The sequence below is a fragment of the Macroventuria anomochaeta genome (genome assembly GCF_010093625.1).
Source record: "Macroventuria anomochaeta strain CBS 525.71 unplaced genomic scaffold BU25scaffold_53, whole genome shotgun sequence".
NCBI lineage: Eukaryota > Fungi > Ascomycota > Dothideomycetes > Pleosporales > Didymellaceae > Macroventuria > Macroventuria anomochaeta.
The window spans coordinates 107,494-133,672 of record NW_022985414.1 but is presented as its reverse complement, the minus strand read 5'-3'; the positions used below and the strand labels follow the sequence as shown (position 1 = coordinate 133,672).

At 53.7% G+C, this 26,179-nt stretch overlaps 11 protein-coding genes across 11 annotated transcripts; 6 read left to right on the top strand and 5 right to left on the bottom strand.

Moving 5' to 3' along the window:
* Nucleotides 1–325: 325 nt before the first annotated feature.
* On the top strand, nt 326–2,290 carry BU25DRAFT_404190 (MFS general substrate transporter; the record flags this gene model as incomplete). The annotated part of the gene is made up of 4 exons (XM_033705111.1): nt 326–535; nt 594–713; nt 767–1,042; nt 1,093–2,290. 4 exons carry the CDS (start codon nt 326–328, stop codon nt 2,104–2,106), a joined length of 1,620 nt encoding a protein of 539 aa, XP_033555814.1. The 3' UTR covers nt 2,107–2,290.
* A 130-nt stretch (nt 2,291–2,420) lies between these two features.
* On the bottom strand, nt 2,421–3,871 carry BU25DRAFT_415992 (Thioesterase/thiol ester dehydrase-isomerase). The gene has a single exon (XM_033707664.1). It carries the CDS (start codon nt 3,807–3,809, stop codon nt 2,829–2,831), a length of 981 nt encoding a protein of 326 aa, XP_033555813.1. The 5' UTR covers nt 3,810–3,871; the 3' UTR covers nt 2,421–2,828.
* Nucleotides 3,872–4,518: 647 nt separating this feature from the next.
* BU25DRAFT_482551 (uncharacterized protein) lies at nt 4,519–5,181 on the top strand. Its single transcript, XM_033711135.1, has one exon. It carries the CDS (start codon nt 4,873–4,875, stop codon nt 5,077–5,079), a length of 207 nt encoding a protein of 68 aa, XP_033555812.1. The 5' UTR covers nt 4,519–4,872; the 3' UTR covers nt 5,080–5,181.
* Nucleotides 5,182–7,090: 1,909 nt separating this feature from the next.
* BU25DRAFT_354048 (lysophospholipase 3 precursor) lies at nt 7,091–8,806 on the top strand (the record flags this gene model as incomplete). Its single annotated transcript, XM_033703495.1, has 1 exon — nt 7,091–8,806. One exon carries the CDS (start codon nt 7,091–7,093, stop codon nt 8,804–8,806), a length of 1,716 nt encoding a protein of 571 aa, XP_033555811.1.
* A 412-nt stretch (nt 8,807–9,218) lies between these two features.
* BU25DRAFT_415986 (diphthamide biosynthesis protein) lies at nt 9,219–11,122 on the top strand. Its single transcript, XM_033707663.1, has one exon. It carries the CDS (start codon nt 9,253–9,255, stop codon nt 11,080–11,082), a length of 1,830 nt encoding a protein of 609 aa, XP_033555810.1. The 5' UTR covers nt 9,219–9,252; the 3' UTR covers nt 11,083–11,122.
* A 15-nt stretch (nt 11,123–11,137) lies between these two features.
* BU25DRAFT_235326 (DUF747-domain-containing protein) lies at nt 11,138–14,172 on the bottom strand. The gene has a single exon (XM_033701456.1). The coding sequence runs from the start codon at nt 14,055–14,057 to the stop codon at nt 11,220–11,222; it is 2,838 nt and encodes a 945-aa protein (XP_033555809.1). The 5' UTR covers nt 14,058–14,172; the 3' UTR covers nt 11,138–11,219.
* Nucleotides 14,173–14,611: 439 nt separating this feature from the next.
* On the bottom strand, nt 14,612–15,538 carry BU25DRAFT_235384 (uncharacterized protein). Its single transcript, XM_033701458.1, has 3 exons — nt 14,957–15,538; nt 14,718–14,874; nt 14,612–14,662 (listed from the first exon to the last, which is right to left on the bottom strand). Exons 1-2 carry the CDS (start codon nt 15,443–15,445, stop codon nt 14,728–14,730), a joined length of 636 nt encoding a protein of 211 aa, XP_033555808.1. The 5' UTR covers nt 15,446–15,538; the 3' UTR covers nt 14,612–14,662; nt 14,718–14,727.
* Nucleotides 15,539–16,089: 551 nt separating this feature from the next.
* On the bottom strand, nt 16,090–16,828 carry BU25DRAFT_235330 (uncharacterized protein). Its single transcript, XM_033701457.1, has one exon. The coding sequence runs from the start codon at nt 16,619–16,621 to the stop codon at nt 16,247–16,249; it is 375 nt and encodes a 124-aa protein (XP_033555807.1). The 5' UTR covers nt 16,622–16,828; the 3' UTR covers nt 16,090–16,246.
* Nucleotides 16,829–18,735: 1,907 nt separating this feature from the next.
* On the top strand, nt 18,736–21,510 carry BU25DRAFT_235419 (kinase-like protein). Its single transcript, XM_033701459.1, has 6 exons — nt 18,736–19,200; nt 19,304–19,426; nt 19,484–19,595; nt 19,647–19,851; nt 19,908–20,063; nt 20,112–21,510. The coding sequence occupies exons 1-6, from the start codon at nt 19,158–19,160 to the stop codon at nt 21,174–21,176; spliced, it is 1,704 nt and encodes a 567-aa protein (XP_033555806.1). The 5' UTR covers nt 18,736–19,157; the 3' UTR covers nt 21,177–21,510.
* An 820-nt stretch (nt 21,511–22,330) lies between these two features.
* On the bottom strand, nt 22,331–24,325 carry BU25DRAFT_482541 (uncharacterized protein; the record flags this gene model as incomplete). The annotated part of the gene is made up of 5 exons (XM_033711134.1): nt 22,331–23,185; nt 23,245–23,383; nt 23,510–23,724; nt 23,790–24,097; nt 24,156–24,325. The coding sequence occupies 5 exons, from the start codon at nt 24,323–24,325 to the stop codon at nt 22,719–22,721; spliced, it is 1,299 nt and encodes a 432-aa protein (XP_033555805.1). The 3' UTR covers nt 22,331–22,718.
* Nucleotides 24,326–25,816: 1,491 nt separating this feature from the next.
* On the top strand, nt 25,817–26,140 carry BU25DRAFT_426363 (uncharacterized protein; the record flags this gene model as incomplete). Its single annotated transcript, XM_033708413.1, has 1 exon — nt 25,817–26,140. One exon carries the CDS (start codon nt 25,817–25,819, stop codon nt 26,138–26,140), a length of 324 nt encoding a protein of 107 aa, XP_033555804.1.
* Nucleotides 26,141–26,179: the final 39 nt, after the last annotated feature.

The following is a 26,179-nucleotide window of genomic DNA, read 5'->3' as shown; positions in this document are numbered from 1 at the left end:
GCGTAACAGCAGTGCGTTACCGGTTAATGGCCCACCTCAACACTTGCCAACATGCCACACCACAACTCATTGCCCTCTCCATCACGTCTAAAGTACCAGGTATCACAAACGCACTTCAGGATCTGAGAACTTGGAGTAAGTTCCATGCTTCCGGAAATAATGTCTATTACCGTAGCGGCTAAAGCCTTACCCCTGCCGCATACCGTACTTCGGCAAACGTCCGCGTCGCGGCGTCTGAACCTTCAAAAGCACGCAACGCCCCCATGGGGTAAGCTGGGCTAGGGCAGACCTTGACTCATATCTGTCCGTGAGGTCTCTTTTCAAGATGGACGACGGGTTCAAACGGCCAGACGACATTGTCGCAAAAGAGAAGGAAGCCGAGGATGTGGAGAAGGTTGCAGGTGCACAGGCTGGGAAGGATGGGATCAATGAGGTGACGAGAGTGGAGACGAGTGCTTCAGAGCCTGGGCTGCCGTTTTCGAAGGCAGGGACTGTGGCGCTGGTGGCTACTGTTGCTGCCGCGCCGTTCTTGAGTGTGAGTAATCAATGAGGCCCGAGGAGGAGTAAAAACAAAACTGACAATGGATGTTAAGACCATGGCCGTCCAAGCATCCGTCATCATCCTACCTACCATCGGTGAAGCTCTCGACATACCGACTAGCAGACAGCAATGGGTCGTCTCAGCATACAATCTTACGTTCGGTTGCTTCTTGGTATGCACAACATGTCACTTCAATCAAGAACAGCCTTCTAATGTTGCATGTAGTTGCTATGGGGCAGGCTGGCAGATGTATACGGACGGCGGCTCATCTTCATCTGGGGTTCAGTCTTCTTTACAATTACCTCAATCATACCTCCCTTCATCACGAATGAGATTGGCTTCGACATTATGCGAGGCCTCCAAGGTCTGGCCGCCGCTGCCATGGCGCCCACCGCCTTGGGCATCCTAGGTGTCACGTTTCCGCCGGGTCGTATGAAGGATATTGCCTTTGGATGCTTTGGAGCTGGTGCTCCGCTAGGTGGTATCTTCGGCAACATCTTTGTACGATCAAATCCTTGCTAGTCTTTTGCAACCGTGCTGATAATCTCCAGGGAGGTGTCGTTGCCGAGTACCTGAATTGGAAATGGGTATTCTGGATCTTTGGCATGGTATCCGCCATCTCCACCATCGCTAGCTTCTTCGTCATCCCTCTCCCTCCTCTCCAGCCCGAGCCAGTGATGCGCAACACCGTCGACTGGATCGGCGGCACCCTCATCACAGTCGGGCTCATCATCCTCCTCTTCGCGCTCTCCGAAGGCAACGTCGTAGGCTGGAGCACACCCTGGGTGCCTACCCTCATCGTAGTTTCCCTCCTCATTGTCGTCGCCTTCGGCTTCTGGCAACACTACCTGGAAACCAAGACCCAAAAACGACCACTTATGAAGATGTCGATCTTCAAGAACCGCAAGTTTACATGGGCAAACGTGCTGATGGGCCTATTCTTCTCGAGCTTCAACAACTACCTCATCTTCGCGACATACTGGTTCCAAGATTTCCAGGGCCTATCAGTCATTCAGACTACGCTGCGCTTCATCCCCAACGGCGTAACTGGCATTATGGTTGCTACAGTAACAGGCTTCATCCTGTCCCATGTCCGTGGCGATTACATACTCATGTTCAGCACCTTCGCGGTCAGCATGTCGTCGCTTCTCTTCGCCATTCCCATCCCGGAGCATACAACATATTGGGCGTACGGGTTTCCGGCGATGGTGTTCTGCGTGTGCGGTGCGGATACGATTTTCCCTGTTCTCACACTTTTCGTTGCGAAGACACTGCCGCCCGAGGATGCGAGTCTGGGCGGCGCGTTGATCACAGCTGTCGGTCAGATCGGGCGTGCTATCGGTCTTGCGCTTGCTACTGCAGTTCAGACTGCGATCATTGCGAAAGAAATGGGTGTCAGTGTCGACAAAGTGGGTGAGGAGGGTCATGGGTTGAACCCTTGGGATCCTGCGCTCAAGATCGGAATCAGAGGAACAGCATGGTTCAACTTTGGGATAAGCATCATCTCGCTTGTGATTGTGCTCGTTTTTATAAGAGGCATTGGTATAGTCGGTGGGAAGAAGTAGAAAAGATGCTGATACAAAGAAAGAGCGATACAAGAGATATAGACACTGAGGCATTACGCAAAAGTCTCTCTGATATGAACAAACGGCATCGTTACTGATCTTGGGAATGTATCCCCATAATATTGGTAATCTGGCTGTGTCCAGCTTGGCCTTTTGAGCCGCAGTTCGCGCTGAGACAATAAAGTTAGGATGATGTGAAATATATCTTCCCTCCTCCCTGTATGGACATCCTTACAATAGTCGGCGTTGACGCCCTTATTGTGCTAGCAATGTGTACGGGGGAGTTCTAAGCTTCTGGCACTGCTGAAGTATCCCCAATATGCCCATCAAACAGCTAGCAAAGTAAGAGCAACCAGGAAAGGGCGACAGGGGAACAGAAAAAACTGGACATTCTGTGAATCAACACAGGTCTCTTGCGCGAGGTAATGGATCAAGGGGTCGACTCGACGGCACCGCCAGGGGTTTCGAACAACAGTCTCCATCTCTTTATATACCATTCCCGCTACATATCGCGAACGTCTTGCCACTGGACCAAGTATCCGCTGGTGTCAGATGAGAATCTAAAGACTATATGGCTACAAAAATGGATGACTATTTACCTCGCCCAATCGACCTCAGAGGACACCTTCTATGATCTGATAAGTTCTTGTACAGATTTCCAAACTGCTCCTTTCTGGAAGACAACAGCCTCCGCCAGCCGCACTCGCCCAAACCTCATCGCCTCACAGCTTCCCCTTTTCCTTCTTCGGCAACACCCTCATAATACTCTGCTGGCTCATACTCGCCACCGCCCTTCCCTCCTCATCCCAAATCCAGCACTCACTAAATGTCCTCCCCTCACTCCCCGCATTCGTACTAATCTCCCTCAATTGCCACTGATTCACATCGACCTCCCTGAAGAACCTCAATGCGAAGTCTAGACTTGAACATGCGGCGCTGTCGTCGAGATACAAGTGGCTGAAACTCAGCGGGCAGAAGCTGAGTGCGCCGTCGCTGTAGAATGTGAGGGCTGCGAGGTGGTCGATTGGGTTGGAGAGTGCGGTGGAGCAGCGGAACCAGTCTGCGGTTGTGCGCGAGGTCAAAGGGAGGTGGTCTTGTTTGTGGGGAAGCGTTTTTGCGATGCCGGAGAGGTTTTGGGCGAATATGCCTTCCGGGCAGGGGTGCACATCGAAGAGCGAGGCCGAAACGGAGAAGGCTTTGACGAAAGCGTCATGGGTGCCTTTATCGATCTTCCCATTAGCGAAGAGGTCGGACGCGACTTCGAGAGTGGAAGGTACGCTCATATGGTTGCTGTACGTCTTGCTCGGTGGGCGGGAGTATTCGAACATGCTGCCCTTCTCCCTGACTTGGAAGTCTGCAGACGCGAACAAACACATTCTTAACTTCCCGTCATCCTGCTTTTGACTGACTTCTACTTGCCGTGTTGCGAAAGTGCGCGTTTGTCGGATTGTTTTCGTAGTTGCGCGGAGTGGGCGGTCGGTGATGGCTGGTCCAAGATAGTTGCCCATAAACGAGTAAACGTGATACCCTTCTGGGACAGAAAGGCAAGCAGCTTTACATGCCACGGCGAGTGCATAGCCACCATATGCAATCGGTAGTGCATTGCCCATACGTTGGGGTGGGTGTAGTGTAGTCCATGTGTTCTCTCCTAGCTGTTTGAAGGCAAGTTGTTCTATGAATGACTTTGGAGGAGTGTCTGCCATCACGATGAACTAGAACAAACTTGTACAAAGATCTGTACAGAATGGGAGTTGCGAGCGTAAGATGATTTGGTGTTCGGGATAGTGAAGTCGGGCTTACCTTGTCGATAACTGATCCGGATGGCGCTAGCGCTTTACCTCGGCTGTGAAAGTAAACAGGAATGCTACACTCCTTCCTTCACACTCTTTCTCAACATCGTTCTTACACATGTGAAAGTTGGTTCAAGCATGCTGTTTGGAGGCTTACATTTTCAAGGAGGACATACGCATTGAGGGCTACTTACGTTCAGAGACCGTCGCAATCACGAACCGGATTCAAAGTATGCAACACTTTGGTCCATACAGTTTGACCTTCAACTTCGGCCTTGAGCCTATCCTTTTACCACGCTTGGGTTCTGTCTCGATCTTTGCTTCAGCGGCAGCTTTAGTCTTGGCGTCTGAAAGCACGATGTAGCCATCAGCCGCCCACGAAGCCTCAGCCTCCTTCATCTCCAGCTGTTGTTCTCTCAAGAAGCGGTACGCGGTCAAGGTTCTGTTCAATCGCGATTCATTTGTCTCGACACTTGCGGCGTCGACGATATTGGAGTCTGTCGATGTGCCGAAACGGTACATGCGAGCTTCACAATTATACCAACCAGTGCCTTTCGGTATCAGTATTGATTATTAGGAAAGTGAATAGACACGTACCGATGCCAGTTGTGGCACCGTATCAGTCGTCAGTCAAGTAGTGCAGCACAGCGCCATGAGCCACTACAGCGACGTATTTGGCTTGCAGACTAGCTAGAAAGTGCCGGGCTTTGCGGCACCTCGCAGCAATTCAGTCGCTCTGAGGTGTGAATATACCAGTGACCTTGCCTGTCCAATCGAGCGGCACGGGTGAGAGATCTATAGGCATGCCATCGAACTCTCTCTCCAGCTCGATACCCGGCGATCCAATATCACAAGGTAAATCTGAAGTTTCCTGCAATTTGGGTAAGCGATGATGCGCAGATCAGGTTTAAACTGAAGCAGCTCCTCAAAGAAGAGGAGTGCCGTGTGCAATGTTCGACGGAGTGGTGAAGCGACTATGCAATCGATGGATTACATGTCCCCAAGCTTTCAGGCAAGGTCTCTGCATTGCTGCTGTCCTTCAAGGGTCAGCCTGGGGTCGTGGAATTGGTGGACTTTGATGTTGAGGTTGTGGAAGCCTTGGGCGTGGCGGACGAGGGTGAGCTGCTGTGGAGGCATCTTGCGTGCTGTCTCGAAGTGCGGTAATGAGCATCGAAGTCTATAGTAGTGAACCGCGTTTTGTTTAACGCCGCATTGAAGGCTACTGATACCTAGAAGTCAATTGACCCGCTCTACGGTCTGCATATTGAAGCATGTGCTCTGTCCGTGAAGACTGCTTGTTCATCGTTCATCCTGCCTTCTAAGGTTTACCTACCTGAAAAGGATTGCTAAACCATGTGTACCAGGCAAGAGCTGCGAAGCTGATGTGTCATTGTTCGCCTGCCATAGAAGCAATGAATGCTTGCTGAGGATCATCAGACGTACGCATGAATTGCCATTGTTGTGGCGAGAAAACTACAAGAGGAGCGCACAAGATAGGTGCTCGACGACGAGGTAATGTACAAGTGGTGTTTGTTCGTTTTCTGGTTTGAGATGCAGCTGTCTCGTGGCTGCAATTCCTTGGTTCGATTTGGACGTCACTTCCTGATGCTCGGGAACGGAACCTGCGGTCACCCGCCCGCGGGCGGCCCACAGTCAATAAACTTCACATGCATCCTACGGACTCACTCGGCAGATCGTCAACGCGTATCGATCTTGGAGTAACGAAGTATACTTGTGCAAATGCGTCTTGGCCATGGCGAAGGGCATGCAGCCTGGAGGGAAATCCCGCCCTGGCGGAGCACTGTCGTCGGGCTGCGGCACTCCAAAGGGATGCTATCGTATTGTCCTCGTATACTCGTTTAGCACGCTGACTGTGTCAAGCACTCTTCGTCCGCGAACGAAGCTAATCACAGCTCTTCACACTCGTCTTCCATAGTCTCAGACTCAGATAGGACGTTGACCCAATCAATCAATCAATAGCTCTTCACAACACAGCTGCCACCTGTAGCGCCAAACTTTTTTGCAACGCCGCAAAATCCAACGTCCCCATAACAGCGTCATAGCCTGTGTTTCGGAACCGCCGGTATTCGACACTTTTGTACGGTAACGAACAACGCCGTCATAGCTGCTTCGGCAGTAGTTGCTCTCGTGCGTTATCAGCCTCAGCACCGTGTCGGTGTGTGAGCGTTGTTGGTGAACGTCTGATCAGTCGTCAAATTTACAACTCCGAAATGGAAGTCTGTGCAATGTCCACTCCTATGGGTGCAATTTACCGGAGCATGTCCTTCACGGGTCAGAGCGCGAAGTCCGAGTGGTTCAGCTCCACGAACTGCAGTTTTCGTATTCTCTTGCGGTGTCACAGCCACAGGGTAAGCGCCCCAGTACGCCCAGCTGAAGTAAGCTCAGCGCGTTCCTTGCGCTACGATTACCGGTTGCCGAACGTTTCGCAATGCAATGCAATTTGCTCCTTGCATTCGAAACGAGACGCCGCAACTGTGCCTGGCTCTCACCGTAGGGCAGCACGCGACCATTGCCAGAGTTAGCAACTGGCTCAGTATCAGCGACAGCAAGGCTCATGAGGCGAGTAAGGGTGGGAGTAATGTGCCGCGGCACACGACTAGGATGAGAAAGCAGCCCAAAAATAAGTGGAAGGGATGACGATCAGGAACCCCAGCCACGCCAGGTTCGTCTTCCTAGTCTCGATGAGGTCAGATCTCTCCTAGCTCATCCGGTGTTGGCAATGAAACACTGCCGCATTAATCATTCCGCCGCTCTCTTCCACTGTCGTTCATAGGTATTTCTTGGAGGGTTCCCTTCTTCTGCATATTTCCTTTCTCAAGTAATACCATTTGTCTCTACTCTAGCCTGAGATGAAGTACACCTCCTTTCTTACGGCTTCGGCCTTGACAACATTAGCTAGCTGTACGTTGTTTGCCGTTACATATGCGCAATCCTTGCTAACCCTGGTCACAGCTTCTGCTATCGAGGCTCGTCACGCTATTGAAGCTCGAAGAGTTGCACCTGTCGACTATGCCTTGGATTCTGTGAAGCGTGCGACGCCACAGGCGCCTAAGGGCTATGCGCCTGCCATAGTCGACTGCCCGTCTACACGACCTAGCATTCGATCTGCAGACAAGCTTTCCGACTCGGAAACATCGTGGTTGCAGAAGAGGAGGCCGAACACAGTGGACCCAATGAAGGATTTCTTGTCGCGTGCCAACATTCCTAACTTCGACGCCAGCGCATACATCGAGAACCACCGTGCCAACACGACTGCATTACCGAACATTGCTATCTCCTTCTCTGGTGGAGGCTACCGTGCGCTGTTGAACGGTGCGGGTGCCTTGTCTGCGTTCGATAACCGCACAAGAAATGCAACGAGCAGTGGGCACCTTGGAGGATTGCTTCAGTCCGCCACATACGTTTCAGCCCTGTCTGGTGGAGGTTGGATGATTGGCAGTATTTATGCGAACAATTTCACAAGTGTGCAGAGCATTCAAGACAAGGGCGAAGGAACCGAGATCTGGCAGTTCCAGAACTCCCTCTTCAAGGGTCCTCCAACGGGTGGCGTCCAGCTGCTCTCCACAGCTGACTACTTCCACAACTTGGTTAGCACAGTTAGTGACAAGGTCGACTCATCAGCAGGAGATTTCAACTCTTCCATCACCGATTACTACGGCCGCGGACTTTCCTTCCAGCTCATCAACGCTAGCGATGGTGCTCCAGCGTATACGTTCTCTTCCATCCAGGATGACCAGGCATTCTCCAATGGCGAGGCTCCCATGCCCATTCTGGTTGCCGATGAGCGTTCTCCTGGCGATATTGTCGTTTCTTTGAATGCCACCGTTTTTGAGTTCAACCCGTTCGAGATGGGTTCGTTCGACCCCACCACCTATGGTTTTGCGCCTTTGAAGTACATTGGATCCAACTTTTCCAACGGAGCGCTTCCTCAGAACGACGGCTGTGTCGCCGGTTTTGATAACCTAGGCTTCATCATGGGCACTAGCTCGTCGTTGTTCAACCAGATCTTCCTCAGCCTGGGTAGCTTTGATCTCCCTGACTTCCTGACAAGCGTTATCACAAGTGTCCTGACACACATTGGAGAGGACCACGACGACATTGCCGACTACACACCCAACCCGTTCTACGGCTTCCACAACGATACCAACCCTAGCTTCGACCATGAGCGCCTTACGCTGGTCGACGGCGGTGAGGATCTTCAAAACATCCCCCTGAACCCTGTCATTCAGCCTATGCGCAACGTCGATGTCATCTTCGCCGTCGATTCGTCTGCAGACACGATCGAGCCTTCCGCACCGAACTACCCCAACGGTACCGCGCTTATCGCGACCTTCGAGCGTGCTGAGACAGCCATCATGAACAGGACCTCGTTCCCTTACATCCCTGGTCACGATACCTTTGTTGCTCTCGGCCTCAACAACAGGCCCACCTTCTTTGGATGCAACAGCAGCAACGTTACTTCGGGTGACAACATCCCTCCTCTCATCGTCTACCTCCCCAACTCTCCTTACAGCTTCGAATCCAACACGTCGACTTTCGGCAAGCTTGACTACACACTGGACGAGCGCAACTCTATGATCCAGAACGGCTACGATGTCGTTACTCAGGCCAACTCGACTCGCGAGGGCGCGTCGACCTGGCCGACGTGCGTTGCCTGTGCCATCCTCTCTAGGAGTTTGGAGCGTAACGGCGAGACTGTTCCTGATGCGTGTCAGCAGTGCTTCACCGACTACTGCTGGAACGGCACGCTGGCCACTACCTCTGAGCCCTACTTCCCGCAGTTGCGCAACTCTCAGGCGTCCACCAAGGACAGCGGCGTTGGCAAGTTTTCACCCAGCACTGTCGGCTTCGCTCTGGTAGCGGCCGTTTCTGGATACCTCATGATCTAAACCGTCTCTCAAGGCTGACACGGCCTGTTGCATCTTCTTCGATCTAGAGTTTTGCATACCCTGCGTTTCGACAGTGTGATACCATCTATCCATCTTCTCCATGTATACCCTGCTATATAATCTAAAGTTCAAAAACAACCATCGAATCCACTGCCCAATCACATGAGATGTTACTGCTGAGTCGTGATCCCTGCATGCGGCTCTTCGGTGGTTGCGTGTTGGTCAGCCGAGTGCGAGCCCCGCCCAAAAAGTTTCCCAGGCGTGACCCCGCCAGGCTTCGAGTTGCGGCATTCACGCCCCCCCCCTCCCCCCCCCTCCCCCCCTAACACCCACCATGCCAGACGAGCCGCCCGTGCTCACAGCCGTCTCCAGCTCCGCCCGCCAGCTGTTCACACTGCTGCGCTGCATCGCGTTTGCCCCCCTCCCAAACAAACATTGCCGCCAAGATGGCAGTGCCAGCTCTGGCAGGCGCGCCTGTCCTCTCGACGCCTGACACACACATCTTCGAAGAGCCGACGCCTGCCGTCGACAGCCCGGGCGTGCCGCGACTGCCCGACGAACAGATTGCGATCACGTACGAGATTGAGCGCACAGTGAAGGAGATACGAGATGGAAGGTGGAACAGGATCGCGCTGCAGTTTCCGGATCACATGCTCGCGGATGCGCCAAGGGTATTCGAGCAGCTGAGTCGCGGACTGGCGAAGGCGAAGAAGGCGCAAACTGGAGGTGCAGGTGCGATTGAGGGCCAGCAGAATGGGACGGCGGCTGTTGGTGCGCTGCGCGAGAAGCTGGAGACGAACGCGGGCTTGGAGGAGAACAAAGAGGAGGAAGCGAGGCTCTTCATTCTTGGCGACACGTCCTACGGCGCATGCTGTGTCGATGAGGTGGCAGCTGAGCACGTCGATGCAGACTGCGTGGTGCACTATGGACGGTCATGTCTCTCGCCAGCTTCAAGACTGCCCGTCGTATACGTCTTCACCGAACGACCGCTCGACCTCGAACAGACCATGACGACGTTTCAATCCACGTATCCCGACAAGTCGCACAAAGTCATCCTGATGGCCGACATACCGTACTCGCACCACATCCCAGCCCTGCACAAGCGCCTCGAGGAAGCAGGCTACACCTCTCTCTTCCCCACATCCGTCGTCCACAACCCCTCCTCGCCCCTCCCAAACCGCACAACCCCACCGGACACATCCAATGACAAGAGCGCCCTGCTCGACTGGGCCCTCTTCCACATCTCCGCGCCCCCGACCTCCCTCCTCCTCACCCTCTCCTCCCGCGTAGCTTCAACGCACATATATCCTACTACACCGAGTGCAGCGGCAACAGCACCAACCGCCGAAGCCGCAAATACGCGCATGACCCTGCGTCGGCGGTACGCGCTGTGCACCTCGCTCTCCACAACCCCCGTCTTCGGGATCCTGATCAACACGCTGAGTGTGAAGAACTACATGAGCATCCTGTCGCACGTGCAGAAGACGATTGCCGCCGCGGGGAAGAAATCCTACACGTTTGTCGTGGGGAAGGTGAACGCAGCGAAAGTCGCGAATTTCAGCGAGGTCGGGGGGTGGGTGGTTATTGGGTGTTGGGAGTCGTCTCTTATCGAGTCGAAAGATTTCTGGCGACCGCTGATCACGCCGTTTGAGTTGGAGATTGCGTTGCAAGACGATACCAACAGAGTCTGGACGGGCGAGTGGAGCGGTGACTTCACTGCGATTCTGGACGATGCGAAGGCGAGAGAACAGAAGGCCGAGGAGAAGGCGAGAGAACAGAGGGCCGAGGAGAAGACGACGGCGACGACGACGACGAACGGCACAAACAGGACCAATGAGCAGGAAGCCACCGAAGACCTGAACCGCGACGGCGACTACGACTCCGAAGAAGAATCCGCGCCCCCGGAATTCGACCTTAGAACCGGCCGCTACGTTTCGCACAGCAGACCCATGCAACAGCCCACCTCCACCCGGAGATCCGTCCAGCCATCTTCTTCCGACGATGCGACGGGGTCTGCACCAGCATCGAACGCGCTGACGAAACGTGCAAACGGTGCACTGGCGTCTGTGAACGGCGTAGTGTCGCCCGGTGCAGAGTTTTTGAGGAGTAAGAGGACGTGGGTCGGTCTGGGGAGCGACTACAACAACCCTGAGAGCGAGGAGAGTGGTAGTGGTAGTGGTAGCGGTAGCGGGAGTGCACATGCGGCGAAGATGGAGGAGGGGAGGAGTGGGATAGCGCGAGGGTATCGTGTGGGCGACGACGCGCAGAAGCATTAGCATCAGCGAGCGTACTTTGCAGCGAATGTGATACCAGTTAACAGTTTCTCATGCGTGACATCTACGTTGGAGTCGCTGGCTTTTTTAAAAAAAAATCAGCTCTGAATTTTGTATTCGCGAGTGGGTGCGTATGCTATCTACCAAATCCTCTTAGCAACCATAGCATACCTCGACACATGTCCAAAACTCGTCCCCCTCTCCCTCTCCACCTCCTCCTTCTTCTTGCCTTTCTCATCTCTCTCCCTCAAACTCCTCAACCCCTCGGGATCATCGTGGTGTATATACCTCCTCTTCTCCTCATCCACATCCACAACGCCCCACCCGCCGATCCTCTTCCCGCCCGTCTCAACGTTGAGCATCTCTCGCTCTTTCATCCCGTGACACCGCTTCCGCGCGACGGTGAGCAGAAACATGCCGAGCAGCAGTTTGAACGCGAGGAAGATCAGGTAGACGATGAGGAAGACGATGAGCATGGTGCTGCCGGCGATCAGATCGTCGAGCGTCCAGGACGGGAGGGAGAGCCAGGAGGATTTCGTGACGCCGGCGCCGAACGACGAGCGGCCCAGCGCGCGGCGGAAGACATGGTCGATGTGTGCAAGCGCCGCAGTCGTGGTGGGGCTCGATGTCGATTCTGACGTCAGGCTGGTCGAGAACGAGGGCATGGGCGGCGGCATGTACGTCGCGATGAACATATGGTACGTCTGTATCGCCGCCCGGATGAAGAGGCAACTCAACGGTATAACCGGCAGCCCAAGACGGCGCGTCAAGTTCGGGTCGCTGAAAGCATTGGAGTAATAGTCCTTCGCAAGAACATCAAAAAACTTGCCGTAGACCTGGGGTTTCGTCTGGTTGAACTTGGTGATGTATGCGTGCTTGAGCCAGTCTACGGCCATTTCGCTGCCGAGGACGAGCAGAAAGGGGTTGAGGACCTGCGCAATGTATTTTGGGAAGATGGTGAAACTCATGGGGATGATGCTTGAGGCAGCGAAGGAGGCGGTGGAGGTGGTGGAGGTGGTGTTGCTGCTGCCGGTGAACATGGCGGTCCAGGAGGTGGCGCTGCTTTGGATGCTTAGGCCGCCTACTTCGACCATGTTGCGCATGGCGATGATCAAAAGCATGAGCCAGAGTTGAAAGCGCTCCACAACGTCGGCGCAGGTGATCTGAAATAGCGACTCTTTCTCGAACTTCTTGAATACGGTACCCTTGATCTCGACGAACTGGTTCGACATGAGTAGAGTCAGAAGCGCATTCGAGTAGGAGTTGACGGCAACATTCAGGGTAATGACTTGGTAGAAGAGCGCTGTAGCATGTACCACGGTGTACACAAGCGCGAGCAAGAACATCCAGAACGGACGGATGACCTTGCTGCGACCATCAGGGTTTCGATCGAGTGTCTCGCGGGAGAAGAGGCACTCGAGGATGTCTTGCCCGAGGGCCGACAGCAGACGGTCGCAAACCTCAAGAAGGTTGTAGATGACGTAGAGCTTGATCGCAGACTGACCGCGAATACCATGGTACATGCGACTTGCATCGAAGCGCATCAGGACAAAGCAGCTGGAGACTACCAGCAAGCCTTTGAGAATATCTGCCTTGTGGTTTGGAAGAAGCAGAGACGGAGTGGACTTGGTCCGCCGATGGCGAAAGCGCGAGTTGCGGCTACGCTTGGGCTTGGGTTCCTTCAGGTCCGGAAATTTGAAGGTAGTCACCATCTCGCCATTCTGCCTGGCCGCTGCTGAATTGACCGACTGGGATACGTTGCCAGACGGCCTACGAGACAGTGAGGGTGGGTACTCGTCTGCTGGAGTTGCGGCGGGTGTTGGAGTGTCAGTGTTCCTTCGTCTTTGCCATACCCTCGGCAAACCACTGTAGATAAAGGCAGAGAGATCGCGAAACTCCCTGACGATGACCGAGCCCCACCACTTGGTCAGCACGCCCACAGCGAGCAGAAAACGTAGTGGAAGGATGGTCATGACATGCATCCAGGCGTCGAGACATGCGAGAGCGCCGAAAGCTAGCACGCCTTCGACCTGGTAGGGAATTTGCAGGAAGTTGAGCAAGCGCTCGTACTTGATAGCGGAGGACTCGTATGGAAAGTCACCGTTCGACGGTCGATATATGTACAGCGGAGATGGGCGACCAGCTGATAGCTCCAGTGACAAAAAAGTCGGCATAGACATGGGAGGCAAGGGCAGTGCTGGCGCAGGTTCCAAGAGCGGCGAAGGAGCAAGCCTCTCCTGCCTCCGGTCGTCTCTCCACTCCTCCCTTCCGTCCCTCTCATGGGTTTGTGTCGCCTGCGCGCGCGATCGCGTGCTCGAGTTCGTCCTGCGAATGACGGGCGTTGTGACTGATCTCGAGTTCATGCCTGGCCGCCCATGCCTCAGCTCTGCGGCAGGCGTCTTCAGCACGACTATCTCCGTCTCCTTCTCCGGCCGCCCCTGAGGGCTACGGGAGCTCCTCTGCTGCTTTTCGCCGCTCGTTGATCGCATGTGCGTCAGCTGTGTAGGCCTCTCCAGGACCACACCCAGCACACGATGCCCCTCGCTCGATTCGTCCTCTCCAGGTGTCTCGCTCTCGAGAGCGTCTTCGGGGATTGGTGTTGCAGTACGAATAGGAATGCTCGCCGGCGTGCTTGTGAGCTCCTGGATCTGACGGGGGCTGAGCTTGAGGACCTTGTCGTGCTCAGACACGCTGCTCTTCCTGCGGCCGTCGCCAGGGCGCTTGATGGGTCGTGTCTTCTCGCTCGTGTCGGACAGCACAGCCTCCTCGTGCATGCTTGTCCTCCTGCTGGTAGAGGCGCCACTTAAGGCGGGACTACGCAGGTTCGACACATCTTGCAGATATGCATCGTCTTTTACGACCATGTTGCGCTGGCCGTCCAGCAATGCCAGATCGTCAGGCTCAGGCGTCGATGACGGTGTAAGAAGCTGCTCCACCGTGCGCAGTTCACCGTGCGTCCGTGGTTTCACCCCATTCATCGCGGACAGTGCTCAGACAGTCGACTGAGTGCATGTTGTGAGTTGCATGTCGAGGGCTTGAAGTGGTTGCGGCTATGGAAGCGAAGCTTGGGCCGTCCGCTGCGGGTCGATAACAAATCTCCCGAACCATGGTTCACGACTCCTTCACTCCGCACTCCACAGTTGGCGCTAGACTGAACCTTTTAGGATATGCACCTGTCTCGAGAGTCTGAGGCCAGGCTGCGGTGGAAATGTGCACTGCGATGCATCCTACCAGCGCCTGTCGGATCGTGCGGCAATTGCCCGGCGACAGAACGATGACCAAGGTACAAATCACAACTCCTGGTAGAGTTCCAGGAACGATTGGACATGATCAACAGAGTGTTGCTTGTGTTGCGTGCGCTCATAGGGCTGTTGCAAGGCACCCTGCATCTATCGCTGGATCGGCGCGCCATGCAAGGCAGCAACCATCAGCTCACATCCTCAATTTGACTCAATCACCCGCCTATGACTGACCTACAGACTCGAATGTGCATGTACGTAACGTAGCTTGCATCGCATTGAACAAGCTGTGGACGCGCGCTTCAGCAAGTGTGGGCAGATCTCGGCTATTGACTCGATGTATGCTGCTGAAGCCTTGAGTGGAGAGCATTCATTTAGGTGTCAGATGTTCAGTGTTACCTCTACTTTGTCAGAAGGCCAGATTGGAGGATACCACCCTACGCGTCACGGGCCTACAGCCAATTGTCTCTGTTCCGCTCGTGGTAAATGCGAGCATCAGCTTAGTTCCATGCGCTGCTCGCTTGCAGTGATGGTTGCCCGGTGCCAGCGAGTGGTGCTTTTCGTTGATTAGTTGGCTTTGTATGAGACTGTTTTGATCGCATTTGAAATGTCATCCGAATATGCAAGAGCCGCCTTACCTTGATGGTGTCCTGGGGGACTCTATCTTGAAGAAAGTCAGTGCAGCGTACTTGCGTACTGGGGTCTAGTTGACCATGTAGTGGTTGTGTCCGCCGCGGTGGAATAAATAGCTGATAGTGAGGCAAAGCAGGAGGTTGGCGAAGGGCTCCAATCATCAACCTCCCCAATACTTTCGTTTCAACAACTCTTGATAAATCTCGACTTGCCAGACCTCGGCGATTCATACTTTTCGACCAGAGCATTGAACGTCTTAGGAAGGTGCTACGGCAATCCAGTGCACAGCAGCTCTGCACACAAAAATCCTTCTCGCCCAAGGCATCGGGTGTAGAGCCGCATATTGCGCACATGCTCCTTTCTGCAGCGCTACGTGGTGCAAACAACACCGGCCATCGGCATGCCGCCCACGTTTTCGTGCACCGGACGTGGTCGGCGAGCTGATGACGGCGTACGGGTATTAACACACCATACGTAGCGGCGACAGACTGCATCGCGAGAAGGCGTTGTGCTGCCTGGGTGGGCAACCGATACGAGGACGTGGCGGTGCAGCATCGAACCCTTGCACTCCTTGTAGAGGCTGGAACTGTGAGGGCCAGGCTTTGAGGTTGCTCGATGCAGGGCGTGGTGGAGTAACATTTGCTCTTCTAGGCTTTGAGACGCGTGCGCTGTAGTTCTTCGATGCAGTTTCGAAGGACTATTGAGTTAGACGATATGGTCTTGCAGTCGAACTGTTCGTGCTTATGCTGGCTTAATCTTACAAACAACGCCAATCCACGCTCTGCGACGCCTCGGCGAGAACAACTGCGTGGGTGTATACTCGCCTGAAACGATATCGAGTGCATGTCCATGGCGCCGGGTGTCGTGTAGCAGGATGGGTACACAGCAGGTCGCTACCGGAACTGCCAACTTCGTAGTGTAGAGATCAACGTGCGACCTTCCCGCAGAGGCAAGGCGCAGGATCATGCTTCTCGAACACATCCTCGTGGGTTCCGGGGTTCGCACATCTGACGTGCATTGGCGCTTGATGTGCCTCTAAGCGACGTTGACATTTGTAAGGTTGTAGACGTTGTGCAAGGCTGGGCAGAAAGTCTATTGTTCTGACCGAGGTCGACGTTCCACAAATAGCAACGACAACACTCGTGGAAGAAGCTACGATGGTTGCAAATTCTCCCTCGCATCGATCGGAAAGCCATTGGCGTTTGTTGAGTTCCGTTGCATCCGCCTCGCATGTGTTTGAGTGAGCGCCATGTTCGATGGGGTTCACGATGCAGTGTTCGAAGGATGTATTGTACCTAACCTTGGTAAATCATGATTGGGAGATGCAGGATGGGCACCGGAAAGTTTCGAGTTTCGCGACGGTGCATACGCCTTCTGCATTCTCCATCTCGGGCTGACATGGAACCAAGCAGGACTTGAGACAAGAGCAATGCTAGACACCGATGCAAGGCCTGTAGGCAGAATCGACTTACTGCACGGCAGAAAGTCTCGAACTCGGAGTGATGACAGTGATCGGTCAAGAGTGATGGTGTTCCAATACGACGCGCACGCCGTAGCAACAGCAGAGCACAGATTGTGTGTGGGTGCACGTCCTCGCCATGTAATGCTCCAGTGTGAGACGTTGAATCCAGACGACTGGACAATAGACGGTCACAGCTGCAACGTTGCATGCTTGGGAGAGGCACAGTACTACTTTCCGCAGCTAGGAGCCCGGCAGCAAGGGCTCGGGTCAATGGAACGGTGCTTCAACTTTTCGTGAAGTGTCGTTCGCGGTGAATGCGTGCCGTAACCAATGGTGTGGTTAAGCGAGTCCTTTCAGTAAGGGCACACTCAATTGAATCTCCATCAATGCCTTAATTCGAGGAGTCTTGATGGTTCCCGTGTTCGAATGTCCGTACGATTTTACGATGCTCGATCGTCCTGACGTGACGTGAGGGTGCAGTGTAGCTCGACGCAAGGAGGTGACGATGACTGATGGAAGCAGACAACTGCTCTGATGCTCCGTGCAACACTTCCCGAGATGCAGTAGCTTCGCGTGAGCGTACTGTCATACATGTTTGTGGCATCTGGAAGTCCTCTAGAACATGTCTTTAACCTACTTGAGCGGTATCCGAAGATACCCCTCCCATCTCGACCCGGCGAAAAGTGTCTACGAAATCGATTCGACTTTCACCTCTCGCGCTTTCTCCACTATAGAAAGTTTCGGAGGCCGCCTTGACTTACTCTGTGATATTCCGTGTAACCGCTTTGTGTGATGAAGACCCTGCGAACGTAGCACTATAACGAACTGGGATCGTACCGCCGAGTAGAGATCTGTGTGCCTGAGCTCCACTCGCAGCAATAGATTTCGTAGCACACAACGGCATGCGATGCACTACGGGAGACAATGCTCCGACGTAGAAAAACTGAATCGCGAGGTTCTTGGAGGAATTTGTGTTGTAAGAATGGCAGAAGATGTGAGATCGAACAACATCAAACGTAGCGCCAACTACGACAATGCAATGTCACCGGCACTTACCCCTGAGTAGCTTTGTAGATGTGAGTGTCCAGCGATCCGTTGGTCTGGCGTCCGGGGGAAGCAAACAGCCTGAACAGCTGTGGCTGATCCGTTTCATGTCACGCGGTGTTGACGAAATTGTGCATGTGTCACGTTCAGTGGTACGCCATGTGAAAACTGACGTCGTGTGTGGAAAAAGGTCTAGAAGGTGTCACTGCTGAGCTCGCCCGGTTAGCCTGCACTTTTTCCATCTCTTAACTTTCGATGAACAGTGCAATCACCAAGCCTGAGGCAGGACTTGGTCTTGGTGCTTGCCCTTCTGTGGTACAGAAAGCATTTGTAGCTTCTCGGGAACAGCAAAGCCGCAAGCCTTCCACATCTTCGCGTGCTTCTACCGTTTCTGATCGGGCCGAAGATGCAGAGAAGAGAGTGGGTCGAAACGCAAGAGAAAAGAAGATCGAATCTGCGCCAGCGGAGAGGCTTGCGGGTAAGTGACATTCTGCACCGGCCCACATGCAGGCGTTCGCGTAGTTTGAGAGAAACAGAAACAGAGGCTGATGGAGAGGAACTGAGCGAGATGAATCAGCACAGCAGACGTCCGGTTGTGCGAGGTGGAGGAGATTGTAACCCGGCCCGTCAAAGAGAGCCATGTTTGCACGGTGGTCCCTCTTCATTGTTGTGTTTTAAAAGTGGCAGGCCTGGCGCAGATCAGACGGGAGCAAGACGACGTCTGATCAGTGGGATTTCGCCGATGTCTCGTGACAGCTGGGGTGTGAATGGCGCTGGAGCAACTCGACGTGTTGCAGCAGAGGACCTCTGTTGGTGTGTGGCGCCGACGCTGACTGTGCTTGTTCTCGGTGTGTGAGATGCAGCCATGGAAGCTTCCTTCCAGAACGAGTCGCTCCTGTCGTGCACGTCAGCCCTGGGTCCTCCGTCTGCGTGGAGATGATCCGTGTGGTTCCCACACTGCGTCTAGCAAACGTGCACTTTAATGAGGTGTCTGAGGGCCCTGAGATAACGTTGCACCATGTCGTCGCCCTGATGATCTCCAGGCAGAACACGTATAGCCCATCTTAAGATACGACTGTCGGTACTTGCAATGCTCCCCCAGCGGTCACTGGATATGTGACTGCCGCGCTTGCCAGCTACACGGGGCAACACAGATCAGCATGCGCTTCGATCCATTCGCCTGAGATATCGCAGAAACACAGGCGACAGGGTTGCTGACTCCTGACGGGCCCTAGCGCCGTTTGCCATTCATTCTTCACGGCGGAGGCAGCGCAAAACGTGGCCGGCCTTCCCTACGGCGCGCCACCTGCACTAAGGGTGTGGAACTGCATTGAAGTGCTGGCGTACTGGCCAAAGAACCAAAAGCACGCCCGCCGAAGCTAGCTGCCCTGGGCCACGCCGACGAGACGTGCTGCTTCAAAACTGCGTGCCTCCTTTCGAGGCTCTCCGTGCAACTTCTGCCCGCTGCCTCAGCCCTACACGCTGTATCGTGCATACACAGTCCGCGTTCTGTGGTGTTGAGAAACATAAAGAGCCCTGTGTTCGCGCGGAACCCTGCCTTGGCTGCCGCTCGCTCGACCTGCCCACCACGCCGACGGCGAAGACGACCTTTGTCCCCGCGCCCGCAACATCCTCGCCCTCCCACGCCTGTCTGAATGCATAATTAAGGACGCCCACACCCATTCCAATTGTAGCCCTCCATGGGTCAGAGTAACGGCAAGCCCGTGGTGTTCACCGACCAAGGTGCGTAATTCTGTGCTGTTCTGAGGTGCTGCAGGCCCTGCATTTGATCTGCACCTGCCATGAGGTGAAGCACGAGCGAACGAGCCTGACCACAACAATACAGTGAACCTCAACCACTTCCGGCTGCTGCGAGTCGTAGGCAAAGGAGCCTTTGGCAAAGTGCGCATTGTCGAGCGTAAAGACACTGGCCTCACATTTGCGCTCAAGTACATAAGAAAAGATGAAGGTTTGTCTGCACTCCCTCACGCCGACCAGGGACGTGAATGCTGACGCTGTGTCACAGTCGTACGGTCAGAGAGCGTCCGAAATATTATTCGGGAGCGACGGATGCTCGAACATCTCAACCACCCTTTCCTGTGTAACTTGCGTTACAGCTTCCAGGACATCGAATATCTGTATGTGAAGACAGGATGATCAGGCACCTTAGCGAGGCTGATGAAGGGCAGATACATCGTAGTCGATCTCATGAACGGCGGCGACCTGCGGTTCCACATCTCGAGGAAGACATTCACCGAGGAAGCAGTACGGTTTTGGATGGCTGAGCTTGGATGCGCCGTGCGATACATTCACCAGCAAGGCATTGTGCACAGGGACATCAAGCCTGACAATGTGCTGCTGGACTCGGACGGACACGTCCACTTGGCAGATTTTGTACGTTTTTCTTCGAGCTTGGCCAGGCTTTTGATCGTGTTGCTAACAAGCGTCAGAATGTTGCCTCAGATTTCACCCCGCACAAGCCGCTCACCAGCAAGTCTGGAACCCTCGCATACCTGGCTCCTGAAGTGTACGAGGGCAAGGGATACTCGTGTGAGGTCGATTGGTGGTCACTCGGTGTGCTTTTCTACGAGTGCATCTACAACAAGGTGGGTACTATTTCCAAGTTGACGCTAGTCAAAAGCTAATGAGGACAGCGGCCTTTCGAGGCCAGCAGCCACGACTCCCTCGCCGCCAAGATCTCGAAAGGAGAGCCCACGTACCCCGTCACCAGCCCTCCCGTTTCGATGCCCTGTCTACACGCGATAAGCTCACTGCTAGAGAAAGACCGTACGAGGAGGATTGGTGCTATTGGTTTCGAATCGTTCATCGACAACCCATTCTTCCGCCCTATCGATTTCGTTGCGCTGGAAGCCAAAGAGATCACTCCCGTTTTCATTCCGTCCAGCGACAAGACAAACTTTGACGCAACATACGATCTCGAGGAGCTGTTGTTGGAAGAGGCGCCGCTAGAAGCACGAGCACGCAGGCAGAAGCCTAGAGAAGCACTGAAAGATGACGCAACAGAGGCTGAGATCCGAGCGGAGGAGCTGCACAAGATGATTGAGACACTGTTCGAGCCTTTCAATTACACTGTGGTCGCAGATACACGGCCTGCAGCAGTCGTAGTTGCAGACCCTAATGACTCCACAGGTGGTTCAAGAGCCAGCAACCAGAGCAACAGCGACCATGCGCCGGCCCCAGTTGCCGCTCAACAAGATCCCTGGGGACGCCCATTGGCCACTCAAAGGTCCCAAGAAGGCGATCTCCATCCTACCCGTTCAACGACGATGACCAACCCACGATCTACAACGCATTCACCGAACGGCAGTCCTCCACTTGCTACAGCCAACCTGAATCGAGGCAACAAGTCGACTACTGGCTCGCAGGCATCGCAACGTGGAGAGCGCGCAGATTACTTCCCCTCCGAGTCTACCGAAAATACGACGCCTTCGTTCTCACGGCCCATGAACAGCCGTCCGCGTGGGTCGCAGCGCAGCACCAGCATGGGTGGTGGCGTACAGGTAGTCCTCGACGGCACCGGCTCATGGTCCGAGATGGCTAACCAGAGCTCTGCGCTCGTACAGAATCCACAGACCGAGAAGCCGTCAGGCATGCTCGGCTTCCTCAGTCGAAAGAAAGGCCGGGACAGGAGCCCCAAGGCCAAAGAGAGGGGTGTGCTCGGTAAGGAGGGTGCGCGAGTCATCATCAGCAACACCTGATGATCTCGGCCTTCCAGATCACGCATCTACCCATGGCTCGACGAATTCCTTTGCGACGTTTTCCTTCGAGTCAAATTTCCTGCGAGGCGTTCGGCGACTATAGCATACCATTTTGCGCTTCCGGCTTGACGCCCCGCTTTCTTATATTATATATACATGCGTCTCCACGACCATATGTGGTATGCAGGTTGGCGTTGTTGGTTTTTTTGTTCCACGTTTAGATGCGCAACGTAGCATGTTCGACGTCTTTCTAAGGTCAGACGCATAGTTGGAAGAAAGAGACGGACACAAGATCTAGAACGCACCTTTGACAAGGTGCATGTATATTTGGGTGTATCCAGTATCACCAGGTGGGGCATAATGGTCTGAGAAGTGACGCAATTTGCATGAGGCGGACGGAAGTATCTACATTATTTGGTTATCATACCATACAATACCCATACCCTCACGCTTCGAACACCATTCGCTCCTAGCATTTGAATATAGAGTCTCTGCTGACAGCGACAGAAGAGCTTTGACAGATCTAGGCCGACCTGGTCGGTGACGCTTACCCATGGTTACGTCTCAGATACAGCAAAGCCGGATCCGCAGGATCGGATGAAACACATCCGTTCACCCTGGTCGGTCGCCTGACCATGTTACTGCCGACTGTCTTGCTCTACAAGCCATGTCGTTCTCCCTCAACACGTCCATGCCCTCATCAAGCCACTGCTTGCTTTACCAACCACACGTCGGATATCGCACACGGCTCATTCGAAGAAAAGACGTGCTCTGCGGAAAACACTCGTTGAACCAGCCACATCAAGCCATCACCTCCCAACATCAACCCTTCGGCCGTACCCAACTCATCGACTTGCCAAAAATCTTCCTCCATGCACATCATGAATCTTCCGCACACATCACCTCGGCAGGCGTTCACGGCGCCCTACCACCCGCACTCCACTTATTGCCGTAAACGCGCGACGGGAATGCCATTGCATAGATCAGGATTAACTCTCACAATCCTGCCAGCGCATCTATAGAATGTATAATGCTGGCCACCGCACTTTCCCTAAGTCGCATGCACGAACTTCTACTTTTACGCAGCCTCCTGCAAGATGTTCATAGTCGCAGATCAGCGCGCAGGGCCTGCGCAGCTAGACGTCCCGCAACCGGGATTCGCAGCGGCTTGAGCCGCACGTTTATGTACTTGTGGTACGATGAATCATTGCTTGCAGATAGTGGGAGTTGTCTTAGGGGTGGTGGGCCGGCGTCTGCTCGCGTGGCGGTGGCCTTGAGGAAGGTTTGGCGGTGCGCGATCTGGCGCGGGTAGGTAGGCGAAATTCTGCCGCCGGTACCAAGAGTGACATGTGGTTCATGTGGTACATGTGGGGATGTACTTGTTGTGGTTACGGTTTACGAGGGATTGAGTTTTGGGGCAGGTGTAGGTTTTTGTGGTTCGTGGGGAAAGATTGTTGGGAATGAAGGAAACCCGGGTCTTAGAGATCAGCATACATTGACCGCAGTAGGAAAGCGATGTAAGAGGATTAAGTTTCAGTTCCATCAAAGTAAGTTTGAACTAGGGCGAAGTACATTGTTGTGCTGACGAGTGACGCCTGACGAGAGATAGAGTGCATCGGCGTGTTGCAGTCTCAAGCTCCTCACCAAAGCATCCATCTGTTTGACCACACGTTCACGGCTCCTCAACCGCCTGCGAGAAGGGTGTGTACTTGACCCCTGCCGCGACCCATTGGACGACTGTAGGATCGACATAATGAAACACTTCATCGTACAGTTTGCGTTCTCTGAACCCACACACTTCCAGTTCTGGCAGACATGACCGTATATACAGTCAGTGATGCGGAAGTTGGGGCCACAAGGATTCCATTCCGTCGAGTATCGAAGGACCTTCGTTGCTTCCTTGTTCAGTTCGGTATTGTCGCACAAGCACTTGTCCCCCTTCGACACTTGTTCGCGAGATGGTGCCAGCGGCACGGCTGTCTGCTTCCCTGTAGGTAGTCTCTGTGGAACTGGTCGTAGTCAGTTTTGCAAAGACTGTGCATGTAAATATCTAGTGATTCGTTGTTACCGTTGATGGGTATATGTCCAGTAATGGCGTTCTTGGAGTTTGGCAGAAGGCCATCGACTCGGCCCTGGTCGCCGATACCGCCGCCTGGTGATGAAGGCTCAAGATGAATTGCAGCATCGCGAGTAGTGGTGCAAGGTGCCTGGTTATGACTCAGTCTCACAGTCGTCTCCGAAATGAAAAGACTATACCTTCACGGCGGGGGAGCTCAGCTCAGCAGCAAGTGATAGGTCTTCACTAATGCTTGCAGAATGTAGATCTGGCGAACCAATGTCGTTGCCCTTTGAATCTTGAAGATAAGTGGGAACGCCGTAAAAGGCACAGGTAGCGGAACTTGGTCAAACTCTAATTGCATGCTAGATCCCTCAATGATGGTGGTTTTCTCATCAGCTGTGTTGAGCATACGGATATAAGCGGGCGGTCGCCAGGCTGTGGCAAAGATGTGCTTGCAACTCTGGTCCTTCGTAGCCGCCACGAACGTCACTGCGGAACCCTCAGTCAACGTACTTTACTCGATGTGATGAAGACCCTGGAAGTGTGTTACGTACCAGTGATCTTAGCCCCAACGGTCTCGCTGTTTAACACGATGGTAAAGTCGAAGAAGGGATCCGCAGACGAGTAACACACAGTGAAGAACGGAAGAGTGTTGCTCGCATCTCTAGAGACAGCTGTGAGGTGAGTGAATGCGCGAACGATGATACGGCAGGTGCGGCCAAAGTGAAGATCCATCTCGGCAAAATAGTCCTGGACCGCATTGTAGAAGTGGTTCCTCAGCTCGGTGACTCCAGCATGTTTTTGCGTCCTCTGCATGAGTTCGTTCCTGAACTGCGCTGTGTTAGTGGGCTTACGACATCGTCTTGTCAAGGGAGTAGCGTATCTCGTGACTATGTGCGTCGACCAATACCAGTACATACTGCTCTTTACGAGGTTTCGTGACGACAGGCATCTCCTCCAAGCGGACCAGCTGCATCTGTGTTGCCTCAGGCTCGTGTCTGTTGCCGGAATCTTCTCTGATCTTCTTGCTACTTACATTGAGCTGACGGATAAGATCGGGTAGACCTGTGAACGCGTCGGTGGCTGCCATTCTAACGGCGGCTTAGGCGATGTCAAAGCTGAGTAGGTTGTAGATTTTGAGGTGTCGAGCTATCGTGTTTGTGGAGGAAGGTGCGGCTGTGCTTCTTTGCGCTTCCCTTCATCTCGCTCCACCACAACTGTCCTACGATAAAATCTAAACAACCGCACATGCCCGTCGCTAACACGACTTCCCTTCTAGCTGCTACGCGCTTTCAGGGATCAGATGGTGCGAACGAAGAATGGACTGTATTGTGTTTGGCGTCACACTGTGGCACGAGGAGATTACGTAGGTAGAACATGACCAAACTACTGGCTCGCAGCTTCAAACACCCACATCCCATAAGTTTTCAGACTCGAACTAACCCAATGTTGGGCGCGATTGTCTCGCCAACCCTGGAAAATCACACCTGAAGCTACACGTATCAATTTAGCACGTCCCTCAGCGAGTCAGTCTTCTTCGATGGCAGGAAGATTTTGGGAAAGGCTGTGACAGCGAGAGGCATCGCAACGGTATCAACGCCAGCTCCTATGTTAATTGCTTCGGCAACTGGGACCTCTGTGGCTGAGGGCTGCAATAGGCTAAGGTATGATGTCCGGCCCCATGCCGCAAACAGGATGTGCTTGCAGCTAGTACCATCCAGGACAGTCCCGAACGTATCTGTGGCAATCAATCAGTATCTCACCCTCAGCAGAAGCGCCATTGGCAGGATGGAGAAAGTTTGCATCGTATTCGGGTGATTATGCTGAGGTGAAGGTCCGTTCGCAGCTATGGCAACATGATATACAAAACAAACATCTTGAGATCAACAAATCTGCTGTGCGAGTAAGTGAAGGCAACCACTTCTTTTCCCACTCCCACAAGACAATGTCGAAATCATCCCACAAGCAGTTACAATGTCGACCTTAAACCACTCGAAGAAGCTATGGACCGCAAAAGAAATCGGTTACATCACGTTTACGCGGACAACTACATCCACCATAGCTTAGACTATCCGGCGACAATCGCAGGTGAGTTAAGTAGGATCTCTCCGAGGACGGTAACATGGAGTACAGCAGTGTGCAAGCTTACAAGAATTCTCAGAGGTTATGGCGCCGCCAGCCCATTAGCGGCACAGTTGAGGAGTCGGGGAACTACTTATCTGGATATCGCTGCCATACCTTCTGATGTCCGTGCAGAGTTGGATGCGATGGGCCTTGAATAGAGCTTTCCGCCTCTGGGTGCAGAGCCATCCACCGCTGTTAATGTTGAAGGCGGACCTTCCTCAGATGACGAGACTGTGAGTGTATCCTCTCAACAAAGTTGACCGAGCTAACGACTACCCAAGAAAGCTCCAGCGCCGAAAAAGACATAGCCTTAGAATCAGGTACCGATCACCGTCCAATGTCACCGCAAGTTGAAGACACACCAGAACCGCAATATAGCGAAATCGCCGAAGTGCAACAGTGACAGTACCTTCTCTAACCTTCTCTAGCGGGCTTCTAACCTGCAGACCGACCTAAGATGAGTCCAATTTCCACACCTTGCCCCATTGTGCCTTCCAAACAAGCTGCTGGAAAGAAAAGAGCAGCCACCCCCGAAGATCCGAACGAGCTTGAGTACAAACCGTCCCCAAAACGAAACAAACCGGCCGAAAGCTCCTCCAGCTACACCCCCATCAACGCATCCAGAGGTACACGAGGTGTTGCAGTTGCGAGAGGCGTTGCAGTCTCCAAACCAAGCGTCTCAAAGACACAACAACGCACTGCAGCGTCTGACAGGGCTGCCACTGTCATCGTCATCGATGATCCGCCTGAAGAGCATCAGGCTGTGGCATCTGCCAATTGAGTCGCCGATAACGACATTCTTTCTCAGCAATACGACACG